This window comes from Arvicanthis niloticus, chromosome 1 (assembly GCF_011762505.2).
Source record: "Arvicanthis niloticus isolate mArvNil1 chromosome 1, mArvNil1.pat.X, whole genome shotgun sequence".
Taxonomy (NCBI): domain Eukaryota; kingdom Metazoa; phylum Chordata; class Mammalia; order Rodentia; family Muridae; genus Arvicanthis; species Arvicanthis niloticus.
The window spans coordinates 164738360-164758391 of record NC_047658.1 but is presented as its reverse complement, the minus strand read 5'-3'; the positions used below and the strand labels follow the sequence as shown (position 1 = coordinate 164758391).

Below are 20032 nucleotides of genomic sequence, written 5' to 3'. Positions count from 1 at the left end.
CGTCGCCTAGAATAGTTTTTCTCATTTGGGTTGTAGGTGGAATTATAGGGGGATCATGGTACAATCTGTACTGACAACCTGCCCTTTGCTAGGAACCAAAGCTCCATGGATGCCCAGAGTCCTGTCTCCTCCAAATGGGAAGAAAGTGGTTTAGCTGTAGAGAAGCGGAATGAGTTGATGAAAATACCCTCGGGGCATCCCTGCAGGCTGAGGCTGGTTAAATCCTTGGCTTCCTTCAGGGCTCTACCTCTAGAGCCCATTCTAAATTGGCCCTAGAGGTGTCAGGTGGCTTGAGGTGTGGTCCCATGGGTCCAAGGGAGTGAAAAGGTGGTTGGCTCCACCTGGCTTGATCTAAAGTTCAGTGTCCAGGAGGGTACGGTCCTGTACTCTCTAGGGAAACACACTAATGAGCGTTAGTTGGTCATTGCAATGCCCCTCGGCCTCTGTAGAGCCAACAGCCAGGCAGAACTGTAGGGCCATCCATGCCCTAATTGGTTCACACACGGCATCATATTCAGAGTTGGCCAAAATGAAATGATGTCCCGGGCCCTCTTCCTTTCCGTAAAACCACTGCCGGAAGTAAGACAGCTTCCTCAAGTACACTTTAATTTTGGTGAAGCGCTTTTTTGTATACTGAGACCTTGGGAGGTGGGGGACCAAAAACAACCCTTAGCTCTCCTGATAGGGGAAAAATGTCTGCAGGGGGGTTGAGGAAAGTGCCCTTTTGGAAGCCAAATGGACACCCGTGGCCTTCCTTTCCCAGACTGCCTCCTGCCCATTGCTGGCCCTCAGATGGTGGGAGCTGGGGGAGGGGTCCGTAGAGACCACTGTCCACCTTTGAAGGGAAATGGGGTGCTGATGGGGATGTGGATTTCCGGCAAGGATCCCCTCTGTGTCTATAATGACCCGTCCTGCCTTCCCTGGTGGAAATGAGGCGCTCAAGCTACAGGCAACAACTCCCAGAACAAACATTGATGAGGCTAACATCTGGACTTTGCAGTGCAGGGTAGAACTGGCTGCTGAGAGATTAGCGGCAAAGTTTACTGGGTTTACCAAGTGCCTGTAGTTCTTGTCATCCCGACCCCTGGTCCCCATGTAAGGGGCGGGGCCAGCTACAAATATCCCGTATGAATCCAGCATCTGCCCCGCCCAGCCAGGGTGAGCTCACAAAGGTCTGGAAGAGCCTGTGGGAAGGCAGAGCTGCCTGGTTCCCTGAGGTGCTCAGACCGGACGAGGTGAGAGCAGGGATCCCGTGGGAAGTGGGTGGAGAAGGGTCCTTTCTTCTGGTCCCTGTCCTGCCTTTCTTCCGAAGTTCTCCAAACTCCTCCGCCCCTGTCCCTTACAGGATGGCTTGTTTCTAACCACCCAAGGGTCCCACTCAACACTTCCTGCCTCCGGAATTTAGCATCCCTTGCTCCGCCCCCGCAACCCCTCCAGAGCGTTGAAACAACATCTCTATGCTCTGTTTTTTTTTTTTTTTTTTTTTTTTTTTTTAATCTGTTAAGTGTGGCAACTTCAATAGACACCTTTATGACACTGTAGAGTGTAAACAAGAATACAGTTCCCGTCAGACACGACCCATAGCTAGTATGCTATAAGTGCCTGTTGTCTTTATTAATCCTTATCTGGAAAATGGTGTAACGGTAGGGCAGTATTTGTGTTATGGAGCTGTCGGGAGGATTCTCTGCTTTCTGCCTGTACAGGTTTTGAGAACTTGGCCAGCAGGAGATCCATGTTGAGATGGACATAGGTTCCCAGCCAGGTCTGCCAGTCTAAACCTAGTCTTCTCCCAGGCTTCAGGTACACAATGCCAGAGGTTAAATGGACCTTGGGTGTGTCTCACCTCCATTGCTCTTGGCTGCACGGTGTTGGACTGCTTCAACAACTGACTTGTGTTTCCCACCTCCCTTTCTACTTCAGGGTGTGGCCTCAAAAGTATCACTTTAAAGAGACGCTCTGGTTTGCCAGGATGGATGAGCCACGGGATCCACAGACAGACCTTAGGCTCCTTGTAGGAGACCATTGATTATCCCTGGAACAAAGGGCTCAGGTCCAGCGGTGGTTCCTATGTATCTGGTACTAGAATGGCCACCTACCACCTCCATGCCTCCCTTCCTTGGGTTCTATGCCACTTTTTTGTGGATTTCAGATTCTCCTAAGACAGATGTGCTCTGAGCCTTTGTTGGGGGTTGGGGGCTGTCTCATATGCATTGAATAAAGTTGAACAGTCTTTCACAAGACTGTATCTAGTATCTCACTGGTATCTAGTCACAAGATACCAATAGCATTCTGTCCCCCTAGTTATGACACCAAAGATGTCTCCAGACATTGTCAGATATCCTGAGAGTAAAGGGCTTAGCAACACAAGTTGCTACCAAAACCCGGGTCTGCCTGAATTAAGACTCAGCTGTGGAAAAATGAGCCTCTCATCATTTCCCCCTATGCAAGTTTCATGAGCCTTATATGAGCTCTTTCTCCAGTAGTGGCTCCTGAGTCCTGCTCATCTTTATTTTCACAACTCTGTCCTGTCTGTCATGGCTAAATATGCATATAGTTTTATTAGATGGATGTATGGATGGACGGATGGATGGATGGATGGGTAAGTGGAGGTGGTAGGAGGGGTGTCTCTGAAAAGGGAGACACTCATAGGTGGAGATCTGCAATACACATAAAAGGTAATGAGCCCTTGGTACTAGGTCTCTGGTTTATAACTAACAGCAACTCTGCCATCTAGCTTTGCGTGTGATGGATGCATAGCTCTCAGTATGAGCCCCTGACAAAGTCATTCTTTTACACCCAAGAACTCTTGCACATGAGCACAAAGTCCTTGAGGTGGGGAACTCTTGAGGTCACTTCCTGGCTCTTTCCCTTCACTACAGAGTAAAATGGAGTCTCCCAAGACCTTCATGAGAGAGCTGCCCATCACGCCAGGATACTGTGGTAAGTAGCACTCGTAACAGTGGTCCTGGTCTCTGGCTTGTCTTGGAACATTGTCCTTGTCTAACTGGGCTAGTGCAAGTAATCCAGCTTTTAAGACACACATTGAAGGCACCCAGTGCTGCAAGAAGGTGACAGCTGGTTTTGGATAATTGAGGAGAAACCACTTAGGCCAAATCTTTCAGGAAGTGGCTGGGGATACCAGAAGCATTTAACACCTGCCGGGTGGTTTGCAGATAAGGAGACACATAGTGAGAGGACAGACAAACAGTGCAGAAGTTGGGGCTTTGTCCTTCCCAAGTTGGGCACCTGCCTTATTGAGATTGTAGCCCTGAAATTTTATGTCTAAGAACCCTTATCTCTGAGAATCAAGAACAGTCGGTCTCCGTTTCTTCCACTTCAGGCTTTTGAGTCATTCAGGACTGTGAACATCCCAATAAGTGACATGCCCAGTGGGCCCTTGGTTTTTATACCTAGCTGTTCTCAGAAGGGGCTCTGCTTAGAGAATATGCCAAGGTTTACTGGGCTCAGCTGGCCCCACTGGCTAGATAAGAGAATGGGTTTTGGATTGTGACAGTTCAGATTTAGTTCACACCCCTGTGTGTCCACTGTCCACATGATTGTAAACAACCTTCTTTATGTAAAAAATTGATTCTATGAAATGGCAACCAGCCCCATCAGCTCTTGATTCAAGTGGATTTTATGAGTTTGAATCTCCAATTCATCCTCTCTTCCCTTATTAAGGACACACCAGCCTTTGGCTTTGAGGACAGCTTAAACATGGAATGATCTTGCTTTTAGCTCCTTAATTATATTTTTAAGACCATATTTCCCCAGAAGGCCATGCCCACAGGTATCATGGATTAAGGACTTGGATATGTGTATTTGGAGGATACAATTTACTGAATCATATGGGAAACTCTGCTGTGTTGTGGTAATATTTTAAAATGGCAGCACTCAATCTTGTTCTTAATCAGCCACCATCTTCCCGACTAGCCTAGGCCTGTGGCCACGAGCATCGGACGTGTGTTCTTGCCACTGCTCGGCTTAGGCTGCCAGCTCAGGCAGCCAGAGACACCAGCTCTGCTACCCACGAGACACCGTTGTGGGAGATGGCTCTGCCAATCTTCTACACTGTCTCCACAAGGCTGGGCTGAGCCCAGACCATCCTGCCATGCACAGGGTACCCAGTAGAAATGACACTCTAATGTTTAAAAGGATATATATATATATATATATATATATATATATATATATATATCTCCAAAGGCTTTATATATTTGGTAATGCTCAATAAACAAGATGCTCACACAATAGGAAGTGTTAACCAATTACCTAACCTAGATATAAGTTGTTAACCAGGACTGCTCTTGGTACATGTGTGGTCATCCATGGCTCCTACACCTCTGCTCCTCCCTAGCTCCTCCTCCTCTTTCTCTTCCTCTCCTTATTCCTCCTCTTCCTCTCCTTCTCCTCCCACCTTAGCTCCTCCCAACTTTTGGGGGAAATATGCTGTTACACTGGTGATTAAAGGAGGTGGCATATACACACCTGTCTAAATATCATGGTCCTCATCAAGACTCAGTAAGATGTCTTGTGTCATTAGGTATGTGCGTATCATGCATGTGAATACACATACATAAAAGTAGGACACTTTCCAAAGGTCCCCAAGTTTCTGTGGCTCCTCCAAGGCATCGTAGGGCACATTTGATTTTCCAGCAGTTGGGGCAATAGCTGGTATATAGTTGTTGCGGTGACCAAGCACCTGATAAGGAACAGTGCAAGGGACTTATTGTGGCTACAGTTTGAGGGTACAGCCCATCATGGGCAGGAAGGCCTGGCAGCAAGAGTTTGTGGATGGGACTTCACATTATGATGGACCAAGAAGCAGAGAGAGGACAGGAAGTGGTCCTTGGCTATAAAACTTAAAGCCACCTTCAGCCACCCACTTCCTGTAGCCGGACCCCACCTCCACAACCTCCCCAGCAACACCATGGGACCAGGTTTGAGACATATGAACCTGTGGAGACACATTTTACACTCACACCATAACAGATGGTGGGATCTCAGTCTTCAGCCCTGTCAAGGTTAGTCGACTAGATTCTTCTAGAAGGTGCTTTCTTGTTGAGTACAGGAGTCGCAGGTGCTGTCCTCACTGCCAAGGTCAGGTTTTTTTCTTTCTTAAGCAACAAAGGCAGTGTGCTTCAGTACTGAGAGACATTTATTTACTTTGCAGCTTAACGCTAAGTTCTTAACCAGTTCCCCTCAGTTCTTTCCTTCCTTCTTTCTTTCTTTCTTTTTTTAATGGTTTTATTGTGGCAACGCTGCAGCACTTAGGGATTCAGCATCCAGTTTAAATAAATAGTTGTGTTTTACCCTTACTAATTGTAATGATTACATGTTATTTTGCGGGAAATGGTGAAAAATTGTCCTGGGGGTGGGTCTTGTAGATAATGAAGTTACCTTTTTATGTTATAGTCTTGCTTTTAATGGGCCTGCAATTTCCCTATGGTCTGGCAAGAAAGATCCCAGATTGCACTTGGGAAGTGTCAAGGAAAATAAGCTTTCTCTCTCTTTCTAAAAAAAAAAAAAAAAAAAAAAAAAAAAAAGAATAATTTCAATTACTCCTCAGACTATCATTTGGGCCCATTAAACGCTTTCCCCATTTGCTGTTCAGCCTGACATTGGGGGCTTTGCCATCAATGTGTATGGCTGTCATTCACCTTTGTTGGAATGGACCTTCCCTCCCCAGCTTCAAGGTCATTTTCTGCAGCCTTGGGAGGGGCAGGGCGAGCTGTGATGCAAAAAACAACACGACTGTATTAATGGCCTCTGGAAAAATCAGCGTTGGTAGCCGTGGAGGGGAATCAAGTGGAGGGCGGTGGCTGCGGGTACAGAGGCAGGCTCTCAGACTGTAGCTGGCGCCCTCACTCCCTGTACTCTCCCAGGCTTCATACCATGGCTCAGTTGCCAGGAAAGCTCCAGCGAGGACCGCATGAATCCCTGTGTGAAAGCCTTCCAGGAGAGAACGCAGAGATACAAGGAGGAACAGGAGGAGCTAAACTGCTCTGTGGCCAACACCCGGCCCCTGAAGCCCATCTGTTCTGAGGACACGGTCCTGTGGGTGCTGCATGAGTATGCCAAGAAGTACCACCCCCTGACTCTGGGTATGGCCTCCCCGAATCAGCCAATCAGCGTCTCCTATCCCTCGACATGCGTGAGATCCCAGCAGGCCATTGTGTAGCCAGAAAGAGCACCTAACGAGGGAGCACAGCTCCTGTGGAGGGGAGGGGACCCACGTGGAAGGGAGGGGACCCATGGGGAGGAGAAGGGACCCATGGGGCAGTTGAGAGAGGCTGACGGCGCCCTCAGAGCCCTTTCAACATGAGCTTACGGATCTGCGGATTCCACTTTGGGAGTTTACTCTGAGCTGGCCGCCCTTGTTCTCTAAGCAGACACAATAGCCCTGTGAGTATGACACAGTCATTCTCCGTTTGAGGCCCCTAGAGATGCCCTCAAGGGGTCACAGCAAGGATGCTGACAGTCTATCCTAGATGTGAATCCAGCTGCTGTAGATACTAATTCTGCAAGAAGGGGTTTCACACAGAATGACAGATGATGCAGTGATAATTAATTGCGGTCTTAAGCTCGATGGTTTGTACATCTAAAGGGAAAAGTAATGGAGAGTCGGGGAATGGTTCAGTCTGCAGAGTCCTCACTGAGCAAGCCTGAGGACATGTTTGACGACCCCCCAGCTGATGTAAATAAGCCATGTACGGTGGCACATGACTATTGTCATTGCATAGGTGGGTCTCAGGGCCCTGCTGGCCAACTAGCATAGCCAAATTGATCTCCAGAGTCATTGAGGTATCCAGCTTCAAAAAATAAGGCAAGATTGTCTAAAAAAGACATTCATTGTAGACTTTTGGCCTCCACAGGTATATGGTTGCACACTGGCACACACACACACACACACACACACACACACACACACCACAGAGGCACCAAGGGCTGATAGCCCAGTTTTAATACTAAGTAGTTTAGGGTTTAGGGACTTATCCAGAACATTTAATAATTTATATGTGCAGAGAAGATAGACTAAGCATTCCCTAGGATGCCATCCATCTTTGATCTGGAACTCGGTATCTCATTCAGCTCTTCCAACACCTGAAGGAGGCAGTGAAACTGACCAAGGCCACCCTGCCAGTCAGTGTCACCACCAGGACCTAATGGCAGCATCTGGTGCTTGTTCTGATGTGCTTTCTCCCACCTGGAGACTCTGCTGGATTTAGAATCTAAGATCTGGTGTGTCCTGGACCTATTCCACCTACTTCCTGGCTATGTCTCAGGATTTGCCATAGAAGTAACATGTGAAGCTAACAGTAGTGTCTGCTTCCAAGGTGGCTGCTGAGAGAACAAAAGGAAATATCAGGAGAGAAGCTGGTACACAGTGGGTCCCTAGGTGTGGATGGCACACAGTGGGGACCTAGAGGTTCCTGGGATTCCTATGGTTCCTATGCCAGGGAGCTTGGGAGTTCATCTCACTGTGCTTCTCTGAAATTCTCAGGACCCTTGCTATCTCTTTACAGAATGCAAAAACGAGAAGAAACCTCTGCACGAGCCCCCTATCCCTGGCTGGGCAGGCTACCTGCCCAGAGCCAGGGTCACTGAATTTGGCTATGCCACAAGGTACAGCATCATGGCCAAAAAGTGCTACAAGGACTTCCTGGGCTTGGTGGAGCAGGCCAAGAGGGCTCAACTGAAGCCCTATGAGCAGTAAGTGTGGCTTGCTTCACACACAAACTGCAGAGCAGAGGGAGCAGAGCCAGTGGTGGGGGTGGGGCAGGGTGGAGGCAGGGTGGAGGCAGGGTGGGATGGAGGTGGGGCATTCCTACAGACAGCCCAGCTCTGAACACATCCTCCAGCTGTGCCTCGGAAGGGCTGGGAGCAACACACAGACCAAGTTTTCAGCACAAAGGAGATTTATTTGCCCCAGAGGAACAAAGGGCAGGGAATTCGAGAGACAAAGCAGACTGGAGAGGTGGAGTGGCAACAGAGAAGGGAAAAAAGGGCCATTTGTCTAGGGGAGGGAGGGGCAGACAGAGGACTGCCTCTGGATAGAGGAGACAGATATGACTCATAGGCAAATGGCAGTTTATAAAGGTACAAGGTAAAACTCCAAGTTAGGATCAGATGTCTAATTTTAACTGGACAGGTTAATTTGCACAGCCATAAGGAGGCTTTTAATTGCTGGACTTCAATTCTTTGATAGCTGGACCTTGGTGGTCAGGCTTGGGAGGGGGAAGTGGCCGAATAAGGGAATAGACCTTGGTGGCTAGCTTTAGAAATGCAATCTGATGGTTCTTGTTATCAAGGCAGAGGGAATAGGGGATCCGAGCAAGGCCTGCCAGAGCCATGTTCGCCATGCTCGGGCTGGCTACAGTCCCTTCAGTACTGCCTGTGTCAGCACTGGCCTAAGACTTAAGATGCTAAGGGAAGCCAAGTGTGGTGGTGTATACCTGTCTTTCCAGCAGTCTGGAGGTGGAGACAGGCAGATCCCTGTGATTTCAGGGCCTAGTCTATATATTCCAGGACAGCCAAGGTTACATAGGGAGATCCAATCTCAAAAAAATCAAACAACAAAAAAATGAGGGGGAGTGGTTGTAACATCTGTCTCCCCATTGATCGCTGGGATTGAATCTGAGGATCTGGCTGGCTGGGTGGTGGCCTCATCCTCCATCTCTGCTCCCCTCCTAATGTCTGCTTTGTGGAAAAGAACCGATCTACTGTGCTCTCTGATAGAACCTCCAAATGAGCTCTCAGGATGCTGAGGGAGGGAGCTGGCAGGGACTCGGGAGCAATGCACAAGGCAGCTCTCAGTCTCAGTTTACCATCTGTGAAACGGGATGGTATTTCCAAACCTTAGGGTGGCTTATAAAGATTAGAACAGACTCACTGGGCTTGCTCAGGACCTGAATGCTATACCTCACATTAAAAGGAATGATGTTATGCTTTCTGCTTATTTTAGAACGTACGATGTGAGGTCTATCCAGTCTCTTAACCCTTCTCCAAAAATCTTGCAGCTGCAAGGTCTCCCAACCTCATTCCCAGAATCCTCTGGGCCAGGTAAGCAAGGGAGGCAATGTTTCCTTCTGATCCCTTTGCTCAACTGGATCACCTGTGTGCAGCTCATATGGAGTCTTTCTCTTCCAGGTCAGACACCCCCGAGAGAGGATCCCCAAGCTCCCAGGCCCTGTGGTTGTGCTCAGTGGTCCGGTCTGTCATGCAGCAGGAATGTGTATGGGGAGCCACAGTCCTCGGCAAGGAAATATGCCCAGAGCTAAAGTCCTGCATCCTTCTAGGGAGATGTGAGCCTCAAGGGAGCTCAGACACCTTCTGTGCTTGCTTTGAAATCAGCCCCCTCACCCTCTTTGGGCAATGAGGAGAGTTAGTAAGAATCCCTTAACCGATGCCCACAGTAATTATCACTGTCGCCTAAGACAGTCTGTGAATTCAGAGGCTACATCTCAGCATACTAAGCTTGTTTGTTTGTTTGTTTTGGCTTGGGATCTGCTTTGATCATAATCTGTGGATCCCGAGAAGGAAATCAAGGCCAGACTGCTGGGAGCAAAAGAGACCTCAGGTGTGGAGAACAGACTCTCTGGAGGCAGCTTCAGTGAGACAGCTCATTTAATGGGGACTGGGGGGAGGGGAGACACAAAGGCTTTTTAAACCTTTGGGGAGTGGGTAGGTGCTATCGAGGTGACTGTACTATTGTAGAAAATATTTAATCTCAATCCGGGGCTTCTACCTTGCCTTTAATTACTCAGTTCCCAGATAAAAAAAAAACATATAGCCTTTATATTTATAATAAGCCTTAATCAGCACAAGAGCTGGGCAGATATCCACCCTCTATGCTATCTCCCCATCAATAACCCCAAGTTATAATTCTCCTTGTTCCATCTGAGGAGCTCTTAACTCCAATTGGCCAGCCCTCATGGCCATGTTTTTGTGATTCACCTACCCCATGGCTGCTTCCTCCTCTTTCCACCTTCTCTCTCCTCATCTGTTTCCTCAGAACCTAAGATACCATCATTTGTGTACATATCTCCCTGGGGCAACCAGGCCTTGGGGGCCAGCATTTAGCATTGCAGTGCAAGCAAAAGACAGTACATTATTGGCCAGGGCCAGCATGAGGAGGAATTCCAGGTGCTGCTGGACATACATGACCTTATAAGGTGAGAGGAAGTTTAACCTGGCTACCAAGCTATGTGTCCTCTTCTGGTGGGCAAAGATGGGAATGCAGGCCTGGGGCAGTGGGGGAGCCATCCTACTTCTGCATAGCTCAGGATGAGATTTCTAGGGTTTGGACACATCACAAGCCCACTCTTGCTCTGGGCCTGCTCCTCATAGCTCCCCAGCCTCACAGGGGTGGGTAGTGGGAGTTCCACTGTGTTGACTGAGTGAAGGGCTCACCTAGGCTGTCTCTTCCTAACACCAGGGAAGCCTTGTGTAGCTGAGCCTGGCTCTTCTTCCAATCCCTTTAACCAGTCTAACCCTGTCAGTCATTATGGGTCCTGGTGTGGCCTGTCTCCAAGCCTAGCACAAATATCCTACTGGAACCTACTGTTTTTCTGGAATTCGAGTCCCCCGGGAGACTCCAGTCGACAGACACCAGCTATGTGAGATTACCAAGGCTGTTTAAACACAATACCCAGCTGGATGGCTTCACCACACAGAAAGTTCAAATGTAGGTTTCAGTTGCTGGGACCAAATACCTAAGATTGAAGGGAAGAACCCTTCTTAAGAGAGGAAGGATTTACTGTGGCTCACAGTTTGAAATTTAAGAATCCATCATGGTGGAGAAAGCATGGTGGGCAGGAACATGAGGTGGCCAGACACATTGCATTTTCAGTCAGAAAGCTTCAGGGCCCTCCTTGAAGTGACAAGTTTCTTCCAGTGAGGCTCCACTGCCTAAAAGATCTGCACCATTTCACAGTAGCACACTAGGAAGGGCAGTGTTCTAACAGGGGAGCCTGTGGGGACATTTCACATTCAAACCATGCGTCCTTCCTCCTGTCACATGGCATTCTTCCTGCGTGTTGTCACACTGCCTCACAGGGACACTGGCCACATTGGCATGGGAGTTCACTGTGCTCCAACCTGATGTCATCCTAGCTAATCAAATACTCAGAGATCCTGTATCAAAGTCAATTGTATTCTGCGGTCGTTTTTTAAGCAACACAGTTCAGTTTGTAGGTTTGGCTTCCTGCCTCTTTCCTGTGACTGGTGCCTCACTGATTTCATGTGGCAGCTGTCAAATCCAAAAGGAATCTGACTGAGATTGGAGGGGCAAGAGTCTGCTCATGGGCAGCAAAACATTCAGAGACTCACAGAGCCTAAAGAGATGGACTTCTCTGGGAGCCCCTCACGGAGCAAGGTCACCCTTGTGGCACAGTTCATAGTTAAGTTCTCTGCAGAAAGAAAAACAAAGCACACAGGGTTTGTGGGATGAACATGAATCAGTTTAAAGATATTTTTTAGGACCAGAAAGAAAGCCATGTCTCAGCAGAAGGAAACTGGTGTTCTCTTCAAAGCAATGCTCTTAGATCCGTCAGGCTCTTTAACCTTGATGGAGTGATTCCGGGACCCCACAGAGGAACCAGGAAGTGTGTCCCTCAACTGCTTGAGCTGTAGCTGTGTGTCTCTGGTTGCTGCTGCTTCTCTGTCAGGCTCCCAGAGAGGAGAGGCTTGAGAGGTGTGCCTGCTCGACCCCTCTCATGGTCTATGGTTTGCAGGTAGCTGCAGACTTAGCTGGAAATGGAGACGATGACAAACTGGCGTATTTCTCACTCGCCCTCCTCCCAGGAGTCAAAGCCCATGTCGATATTTAATTTCTTGACTAATTCATTTTACAGTTACTTTTTTAAAAAGTGGTGAACTTAAAGCTTCCAACACTCCCCCCACTCCCCAAACAACCCAGAGGGAGAGGTAGTGAGGTTAGAGGCAGTCCAACCCTGAGCAGGCTGTTCAGGGGTGCAGGGTTGCCATCCCTTTTGTCTCCTCAGTTCTGCTTTTCCATTCTTTTCCTTGATCTTTATCCTTTGTTTCCCTCTAGCCTATAATTTCCAAGAGTTCCTGGGGGGGGGGGGGCGTAATCCAGGTGATTTTTGCCTCTCAGCAAATTATCATTATTAGTACAAGCTGCATCCGTAATGAGTTCATTCTTGCCACTAAAACAATTCTATTACCTGAGGAGGAAAGGAAGGAGGAGGAGAGGAGAAGAGGAGGAGGGGAGGAAGAGAAGGGGAAGAAGAGGAGGAGGACAAGAAAAATGATTCCTTGGGCCAACTGGGCCTCTTGCCAAGATAGCTTGATCTCTGTGGCGGTGAAAGTCCTCTTTTTAGGGTCACCTTTGCTTTCTGTACAAACTTGATAGCCTCCCTTCAGGCTTCTGGAAAGGGGACACCAGCACTCCTGGTTCCTGCCACAGGTTCCACAATGTGACCAGCTGCTCGTAAGGAGGATCCCGGTCTTAGGTTTGACTTTGCTCAAGCACAGCTGTGTGCAGTATAGGCCGCAGATCTCCAGAGTTCAAATCTCAGCTTTTTATTTCTGCATGTGTGACCGTGGGCACATTCTTTGACCTCTCTGAAAACCACTTTCCTCATTTGTGAAATAATGATTATGAAGGAGCCTGGTAGTATACTCATGACATTAAGAAAGCAGGCAGTGTAGGCCTAGGTTTTCAGAACCTACTTTAATAAGGGTTCATAAGTGCTTTAACCTCCCTTCTAGCCCAGCATCCACCAGAGGCAGTGGAAGGATAGGTTAATAGGGCAAAGGAGGATGTGGACCTGTTTAGAAATAGTTCTTTTGGGGTGATTCCAGTCTTCATTGTCAGGATATCAGCACCAGTAGCTCGATCCACTTGAATACACTATTCATGAATCAGCAAAGGCAGTTTGATCCAAAAGAGACCAAGAAACCACAAGAAACTTCCAATCTGCCTGAGTCTGCAGAAGCAGCAAGAAGCCGTCAGAATATCATGAGAAGTTCTCGGGTGTGTTTCTTTCTACGAAGTCATGACAAATGATCGGTGAAGAAGGCAAGGCAAACTCATGTGCCAGCTTCACCAGCAAAGCTCAACGAAGACCAACAAAGAGTGGCACGGTGAACCAATGCCACACAGCATCAGCCACTGTCTGTTAGGTTATACTCACACCCTTTCCAAACATCACATGTTCTTTCAAGCATCTGCTCTAGCAAAACACCACATGCCCTTTTCCCAGGCAGCTTCCAGAAAAACACCATGTGTCTGTTCTCAGCAAAGCATCCTCTCGTAAGACAGCTTCCAGAAAAACATCACATGACACAATTGAGTCTCCAAAGAAACTAGAAATTTCCGCTTCAAGGCAGGTGTAGGACTTTGGTTGCTGCTCAGTGTTGAGCTCCCGACTAAGGTGGGGAAGGTCGTGGGTTCCATCCATAGTACTGCTATGTTAATATGAGTTATATTTTTCTTGTTGCTGCTGTCTACCCAACAAGAAGAAACTTTGGTTTTCACCTTAAGGGAATACATGGTCAGGAAGACATTGGCTGCAGGAACAGAAGGCAGCTTGTGACGTCACAACCATGGTTAGCCAGCAGAAGGAACATTAGTACTCAGCTAGCTCTCTCCTTTTTTTTTTTTATTCAGGATGCCAGCCCATGGAATGGTGCTGCCCATGGACAGATTTGTCTACTCCTATGAATTAGCTCAGTCTGGTTAACCCCTCATAGAAGTGCCAGGAGATAGGTCTCCTAGATGATTCTAGATACTGTCAAGTTGACAAGATAAATGATGGTATAAAGTCCCATGGATAGTAAGTGTCACAGTCGGAGAGAAGGACGCTGTGCTAGTCCCTCATGCTGCCTGAGGGCGGTGGATCTCCTCCTCAGCCACTGTCATGGTGAACAACTTCTAAAGAGCCATAGGCTCCTCTGGCTCACCTCAGAAGGTAAGAGGTGAGGGAGTGAGGCAGGAATGCAACAGTGGGAGGAGCCAGCTCCAGGGTTAGGAGCCACTGCTGGCTTCAGGAGTCAGGCCTAGCAATGCCTCATTCCTTGGAGGATCTCCGTGAGAAAACACCTGCTTCAAGTCCCTGTGTCTGTCATAAAAAACGATCACCCTACCTTCATGTGGGGTTGTTTAGGAAGATTCAGTGAATCAATAATCTTGGCATCTATTTCACGGTCTGCAGCTGTTAAGTTCATCTGTACAGGCCTTCATGTGTGACCACTGCTGAAAGCCTCAGGTCAAACAGGAAGAGGCTGAACGGAACTTTTCCGGTAAGGATAGAGATGGATTCTGTACCTGGTGCCTCTTCTAATTGCCTAGAGTCCCCAAAGTTTATATGTTTTAAAGTAATTGGTGGGTGATTGGCTAAGTGTTTCTGATGGTTTCCTAATTCTTCAGATATTTGCTGTATTTGCAAGCATTGTGAAATTCAGTGGGTCAGGGTCTCTCTCTCTCTCTCTCTCTCTCTCTCTCTCTCTCTCTCTCTCTCTGTGTGTGTGTGTGTGTGTGTGTGTGTGTGTGTGTGTGTGTGTTTGCATGCATGTGTGAAAGTGCTCTCAGAGATCTGAAGAGGCTGTTGGATCCTCCGGAACTTAAGTTACAAGAAGTTGTGAGCCATACCTCATGGGTTCTGGGAAGCAAATATGGTCCTCTGGAAGAGCATCAGGACATGCTCGACATGCTTATGACAGTTGAGCCATCTCTCTAGCCCCAAAGGAACGGTTTCTATATCAGGCCTGGTGTTTGTTAGTTTGTATTGTCAATTTGACACAACCTAGAGTCACCTGGGAGGAGGGAGCAGCAATTGAAGAATTGCCTCCATCAGATTGGCCCGTGCCATGCTTGAGAGCAACTGTCTTGACTGGTGATTACTGTGGGAGTGACCCGGATGATACTTTCTGCAGGCAGCTGGGCCAAGGCTGGATAAGGAAGCTAGCCAAAGCTAGTGAGCTAGCCAGTAAGAAGCCTTACTCCTTGGTTTCCTGCCTCCAGTTCTTTACCTGACTTCCTCAATAATGAATTATGACCAGTTTTTCAACTAGAATAAACCCTTTCCTCCCCAATTTGATTTTGGTCAGAGTGTTTACCACAGAAACAGACAGCAAACCAGGGCCAGACAGATACATATTACAATTTGAAGGATCATATGGACTTTGACAACGACTACCACTGTTGGTACAAGAATGACCACATTGTGTAACAAGTGGATGGCTACTGCATTTCAATAAAACTTTATTGACACACACAGATTTTTAAGTTCATATGCTTTTCATGTACCATGAAATGTTGTCTTAGGGTTTTACTGCTGTGAACAGACATTACGACCAAAGCAAGTCTTATAAAAGACAACATTTAATTGGGGCTGGCTTACAGGTTGAGAGATTCATTCAGTCCAGTATCATCAAGGCGGGGACATGGCAGCATCCAGACAGGCATGGTGCAGGAGAGGCTGAAAGTTCTACATCTTCATCTGAAGGCTGCTAGTGGCAGACTGACTTCCAGGCAGCTAGGGTTGGTGTCTTAAGCCCACGCCCACAGGGACACACCTACTCCAACAAGGCCACACCTCCCAATAGGGCCACTCCCTGGGCCAAGGGTATACAAACCTTCACAAACGTCACGTATTTTGAATTTGTAAGAAACAATTAGAACCAGGAATACCATTCTCAGCAAAGGAAGGACACACAGCAGGGGGCTTAGAACTCTCTCTAGCCTCTCCTCTCAGCAACAAACTAAACCAAAAGCACATTGCTAGCCAGACTCTAGTTATCAGTGATTTGGTACAGTATGGGCCAGCTAGCACCCCTCTGAGATACAACCCACTGGAAGATTCCAGAAACATAGCTTTCTGTAGTTAGAGCTCTGATAATTCAGCCTAAACCCATGGCCAAAAGGCAGGAGGGCAAAGACCTGCGTGGAACTTGTATTAGCTGGGGAAAAGCCTACGGTGGCTTGAGAGGAGGCAGAAACAAAGGCTCAGGAGAGGCTTTTTATACCATGCATTAAAGTTAAAATCGAATTTAGATGAAAATTGAGGCACATGCCCTCTAACGCTAGCTTCACAAAATATGTTCCCTTGGCCTGAAAATAAAGACGATATTTCTCCTTTTTCGGGCAATTCGATTTTGTTGTTTTTGCAAATTGTTTTAGCTTTGTGGGCAGTACAAACTCCATTTTCTGATCCGCCACCAACAAAAACAGAGCATTAAAGTGTTTAAGGTTCAATCAAAGGCTTGCTGCGCGCGGCACAATATTAAAATAACAGGAAAAATCAATTCCATTTTTTATCTTGAACGCAGTTTGTCACAAATAGCATTCTAATAGATAACTGATTATATGGCAGCAAATGTAATTTATATACACCGAGAGCTACGCCTTTGTCGGCCGTCATTAAGGAATTTGACACGTATGCAGGGGAACAATAAGTGTCAGCTGAAATATACACCAGGCAGATAGAAATGGGACGCCAAAATGCATGGCACGGACAAACACTATACTTATAAGTAATAATATGCAGCCTAAAGTAGCTTGGGTTTTTCAAACAAGAACGCTTTTTACGTTGTCATTTAAAATATCTCATATTTCTGAAGGTCAGGAATAAGTGGCCCTATTAGCATTAAAAGCTAGTAAAAGATATTCATTTAACACAACATTTTATAAAATAGCTTTGTAAAGCATTCTTTTTTTTTTTCTTCATCCCATGGGGGCCAAGAAGACTCGATGAAGACACTAGATTCTCTGAGGGCGCCTTCATGTTGCACCCTCGTTGCTGTCAACATCCTTTTTTTTTTTTTGATATTTTATTTACATTTCAGATGTTATCCCCCCTTCCCCGTTCCCCCCACACCAAGAACCCCCCATTCCATATCCCCTCCTCCTGTTTCTATGAGGATGTGCCCCCACCCACCCACTCCCACCTCCCCACCCTTGAACCCCCCACCCCCCGACTGGTGCCTTCACGAGACCAAGGACCTCCTCTCCCATCTATGCCCTACAAGGCCATCCTCCCCTACATATACAGCTGGAGCCATGGGTCCCTCTGTTTGTGCACATAGGCTGGTGATTTAGACCCTGGGAGCTCTGGTTGGTTGGTATTGTTGCTCTCCCCATGGGGCCGCAAACCCTTTCAGCTCCTTCAGTCTTCTCTCTAACTCCTCCATTGGGAACACCAGTGATCTGTTCAATGGTTAGCTGTGAGCATCCACCTCTGTATATGTCAGGCTTTGGCAGACCTCTGACTGTCAACATCCTTATTCGGGAAAGATTTTGTGGAATTATGCAGCTTGAGCCTGGCAGGGTTAGTGTTCTGGAATAAGTTGTCCACACAGCTGTGGCCTTGACTGCCTGGCAGTGCCACCGAATCTGCGGATGTTAATGTCATGCTAGGGGCATGGGGTGAGGTTGTCAGAGGTGAGGATAGAGGGCTTTCTATAACAAGTGTAGGTCTGGGGAAAGGGGGAGGAGAGACTCTAACCTTGTGCTTCAGCAATAGCCGCTGATGAATCAGAATCTGAATTCAAATCCAGACACAGGTCCATCCTGGGGGAGGCGGTTATTGAAGGTCATCTGGTTGCCTTTTCCCTTCTGTAGCTCCTGACCTGCAAACACACAGACTTGATCTTCTGGACTCCTGCAGTCTGTCAGTCCCTATCTTTTCTCTTTCCCCTAGATTTTTTTTTTATTAATTGTTTTATTTATTTACTCCCCTTCCCAGTCACCTCTCCAAGAGTTCTTCATGCCATTCCCCTCCCCTTTGCCTCTGTAAGGGTGCTTCCTCCCCCACCACCCACCCAACCACCTGCATCCCCCTTCCCTGGGGCATCAAGTATCTACAGGATTAGATACATCCTATCCCACTAAAAAGCCAGATCTAACACAAGCAGTTAGATCTGGATTTTTAAAAATGTTAACCTACTAAGAAACCATACTGACAGCCACCCGGGGTGACCACAAAATGAATCCCTTCACCATCTGTATCTCAACTTCTTTTGTAATGAAAACAGATATATTTTCTGGCCTCATGGGAGAGTTCCAAGTGGCTTTCTTGGCTGGCCAACTATGATATTTCAAAGAGCCTGAGTGGTGGGAAGTAATATTTTATGAGTGAAATAAACAAATGATTCTCCATGGCAACACCTCTGTACCATTTGTGTTCTCCCCAGGGCATGGTACCTATGTTGGCATACAAGGATCCCAGTCTATTTTTGTTTGAGAAGTTTTGTATAATCTCTTGAGTGAGCTATTGTTTTCTGTCTGCATTCCTCTGGTTACTCAAGTGAGGTGGAATCTCTAGGACTTGTAGTGTACTTTCCCCTGATGTGCTTGGGATGTGGACCCCCAATGGGCATTGAGCCTTTGCGGGTCCTTATGAGCTAAGACCTTTGAGAAGAGGCTAACACCAGGACGGACACCACTGTTGATGAGTGTGAGTCAGGTCTCAGGAACGGGTTTCTCTTGAGGACAGGCTGCTATGGGGTCAGTTTGACCTCCTGTTTCTCTCTTGTTTTTGCACACACCTACTTGTCCGCCATGTTGTGCTTGCCATTGAGACTCTCCAGCTACCAGGATTGTGAGAGGAATGAGAAAGAAGCCTTTTCCTCTGTGTGTTGCCAGCATCGGGCATTTTGCAGTTGCTATTGCTTGTTCCAATAGTAACAGATGAGAGCAGCCTCTCCATGGGCTAGCTGCTCACTCACACCCGTTATCATTTTCCTCTGTAGCTCTCTTACGTTACATCATCTGAATACTGGGCCTTGGTTATGTGTACTTCACAGCCTTCTCTGAGGCTGTGACTTGTCTTACCCACTTGCCTTTGAGTCTCTGTTACTCTGAAATAAAAAGCACGTTAACCGGTACTTCTTGCCTCATGGATTGCCTGCTATTTTGTGCCAATGTGGTATGTGGTTTTCATGCATGCCGTATTTACTTAATCCTAACTGCTGCCCTGTGTGCAAGGTGTAACTGTCGAGCACAGAGGAGTCGATCCATGCTGTGCCAGATGGGAACTGAAAAGCTTCACCTCTACTGTTAAGATCTGTAGGGGCTGGAGAGATAGCTCAGTGGTTAAGAGCAGGCACTGATCTCACAGAGGACCAGAGTTTGGTTCCTGGTACCCATTCTGGGCAGCTCATAGCCATTCGTAACTCTCTGTGTGCACAGAGAGAGAGAGAGAGAGAGAGAGAGAGAGAGAGAGAGAGAGAGAGAGGAGAGAGAGAGAGAGAGAGAGAGAGAGAGAGAGAGAGAGAGAGAGAGGATATGCACACATAACCTAGGAAAGGAATTTGCAGTTAAGGAGGAGGAGAGTTTGCCACAAACCCAGAAAGAACTATACTCAGTGTTTTTTTATCTTGGTTGTATGTTTCCAAGGAGCTTTAAAATACAAGTGTCCACCACTTTTGTGGTGACTGGGTTAGGGTCCAGCTTGGATATAAAAAATCCATCATGGTTCTAATACACAGCGGCGGCCAAGAGCAAAAGCTCTGTGCTCTGTGGCCTTATCTAGAACACAGAGTAGGACTCAGGCAACAGCCAATTTCATTGTAGCAAGCTAAGGTTTGAAAAGATACATGTGGTTTCGAGGGAAAGGAGTTGGAAAATACTAACCAAAGAAATGAGGAAAAGGAGACTAGGCTGAGAACCTGAGACACCGAGATGAAGCCCTTCAGTTCCACCACGGGTTCTTCGTTTCCAGTATCAGTCCCTGCTGCCTTGGCTCCATTCTTGGAAGTGGCTAAATGAAACCATGTTTAGATTCTAAGAACTGGACAAAGATTATCCCACTGTGGCCCATCAAGTTCACCCAGCAGAAAACACCACAAAAGGAAATGAATCGCACGAATGCTTGTGATGGGAAAGCCCCTCCTCTTCATCAGCAGGCTCCACCATTCACAGTGTCCATATCTATCCTTGGCACTCGAAAGCTTCTAGATGAATGAGCCCCTTTTCTGTACCATTAGATAATAATAACACCCGGTTTATGGACACTGAAAACTCAAGCCGATAGCATGTATAGTATTTTCTTTTTTTTTCGAGACA

General features: G+C 47.3%; 1 protein-coding gene across 2 annotated transcripts; it reads left to right on the top strand.

The window, feature by feature from the left end:
• The first annotated feature begins 1180 nt into the window (after nucleotides 1-1180).
• Nucleotides 1181-9472, top strand: Spmip5 (sperm microtubule inner protein 5). 2 transcript variants are annotated; one of them, XM_034486127.2, is made up of 6 exons: nucleotides 1181-1235; nucleotides 2880-2940; nucleotides 5886-6104; nucleotides 7527-7713; nucleotides 8966-9063; nucleotides 9151-9472. In XM_034486127.2, exons 2-6 carry the CDS (start codon nucleotides 2886-2888, stop codon nucleotides 9279-9281), a joined length of 690 nt encoding a protein of 229 aa, XP_034342018.1. In that variant the 5' UTR covers nucleotides 1181-1235; nucleotides 2880-2885; the 3' UTR covers nucleotides 9282-9472. The 2 variants fall into 2 exon arrangements, with proteins under 2 accessions (XP_034342018.1, XP_076784412.1); XM_076928297.1 differs by lacking the exon at nucleotides 1181-1235 and adding an exon at nucleotides 1668-1800.
• The last annotated feature ends 10560 nt before the right edge of the window (nucleotides 9473-20032 follow it).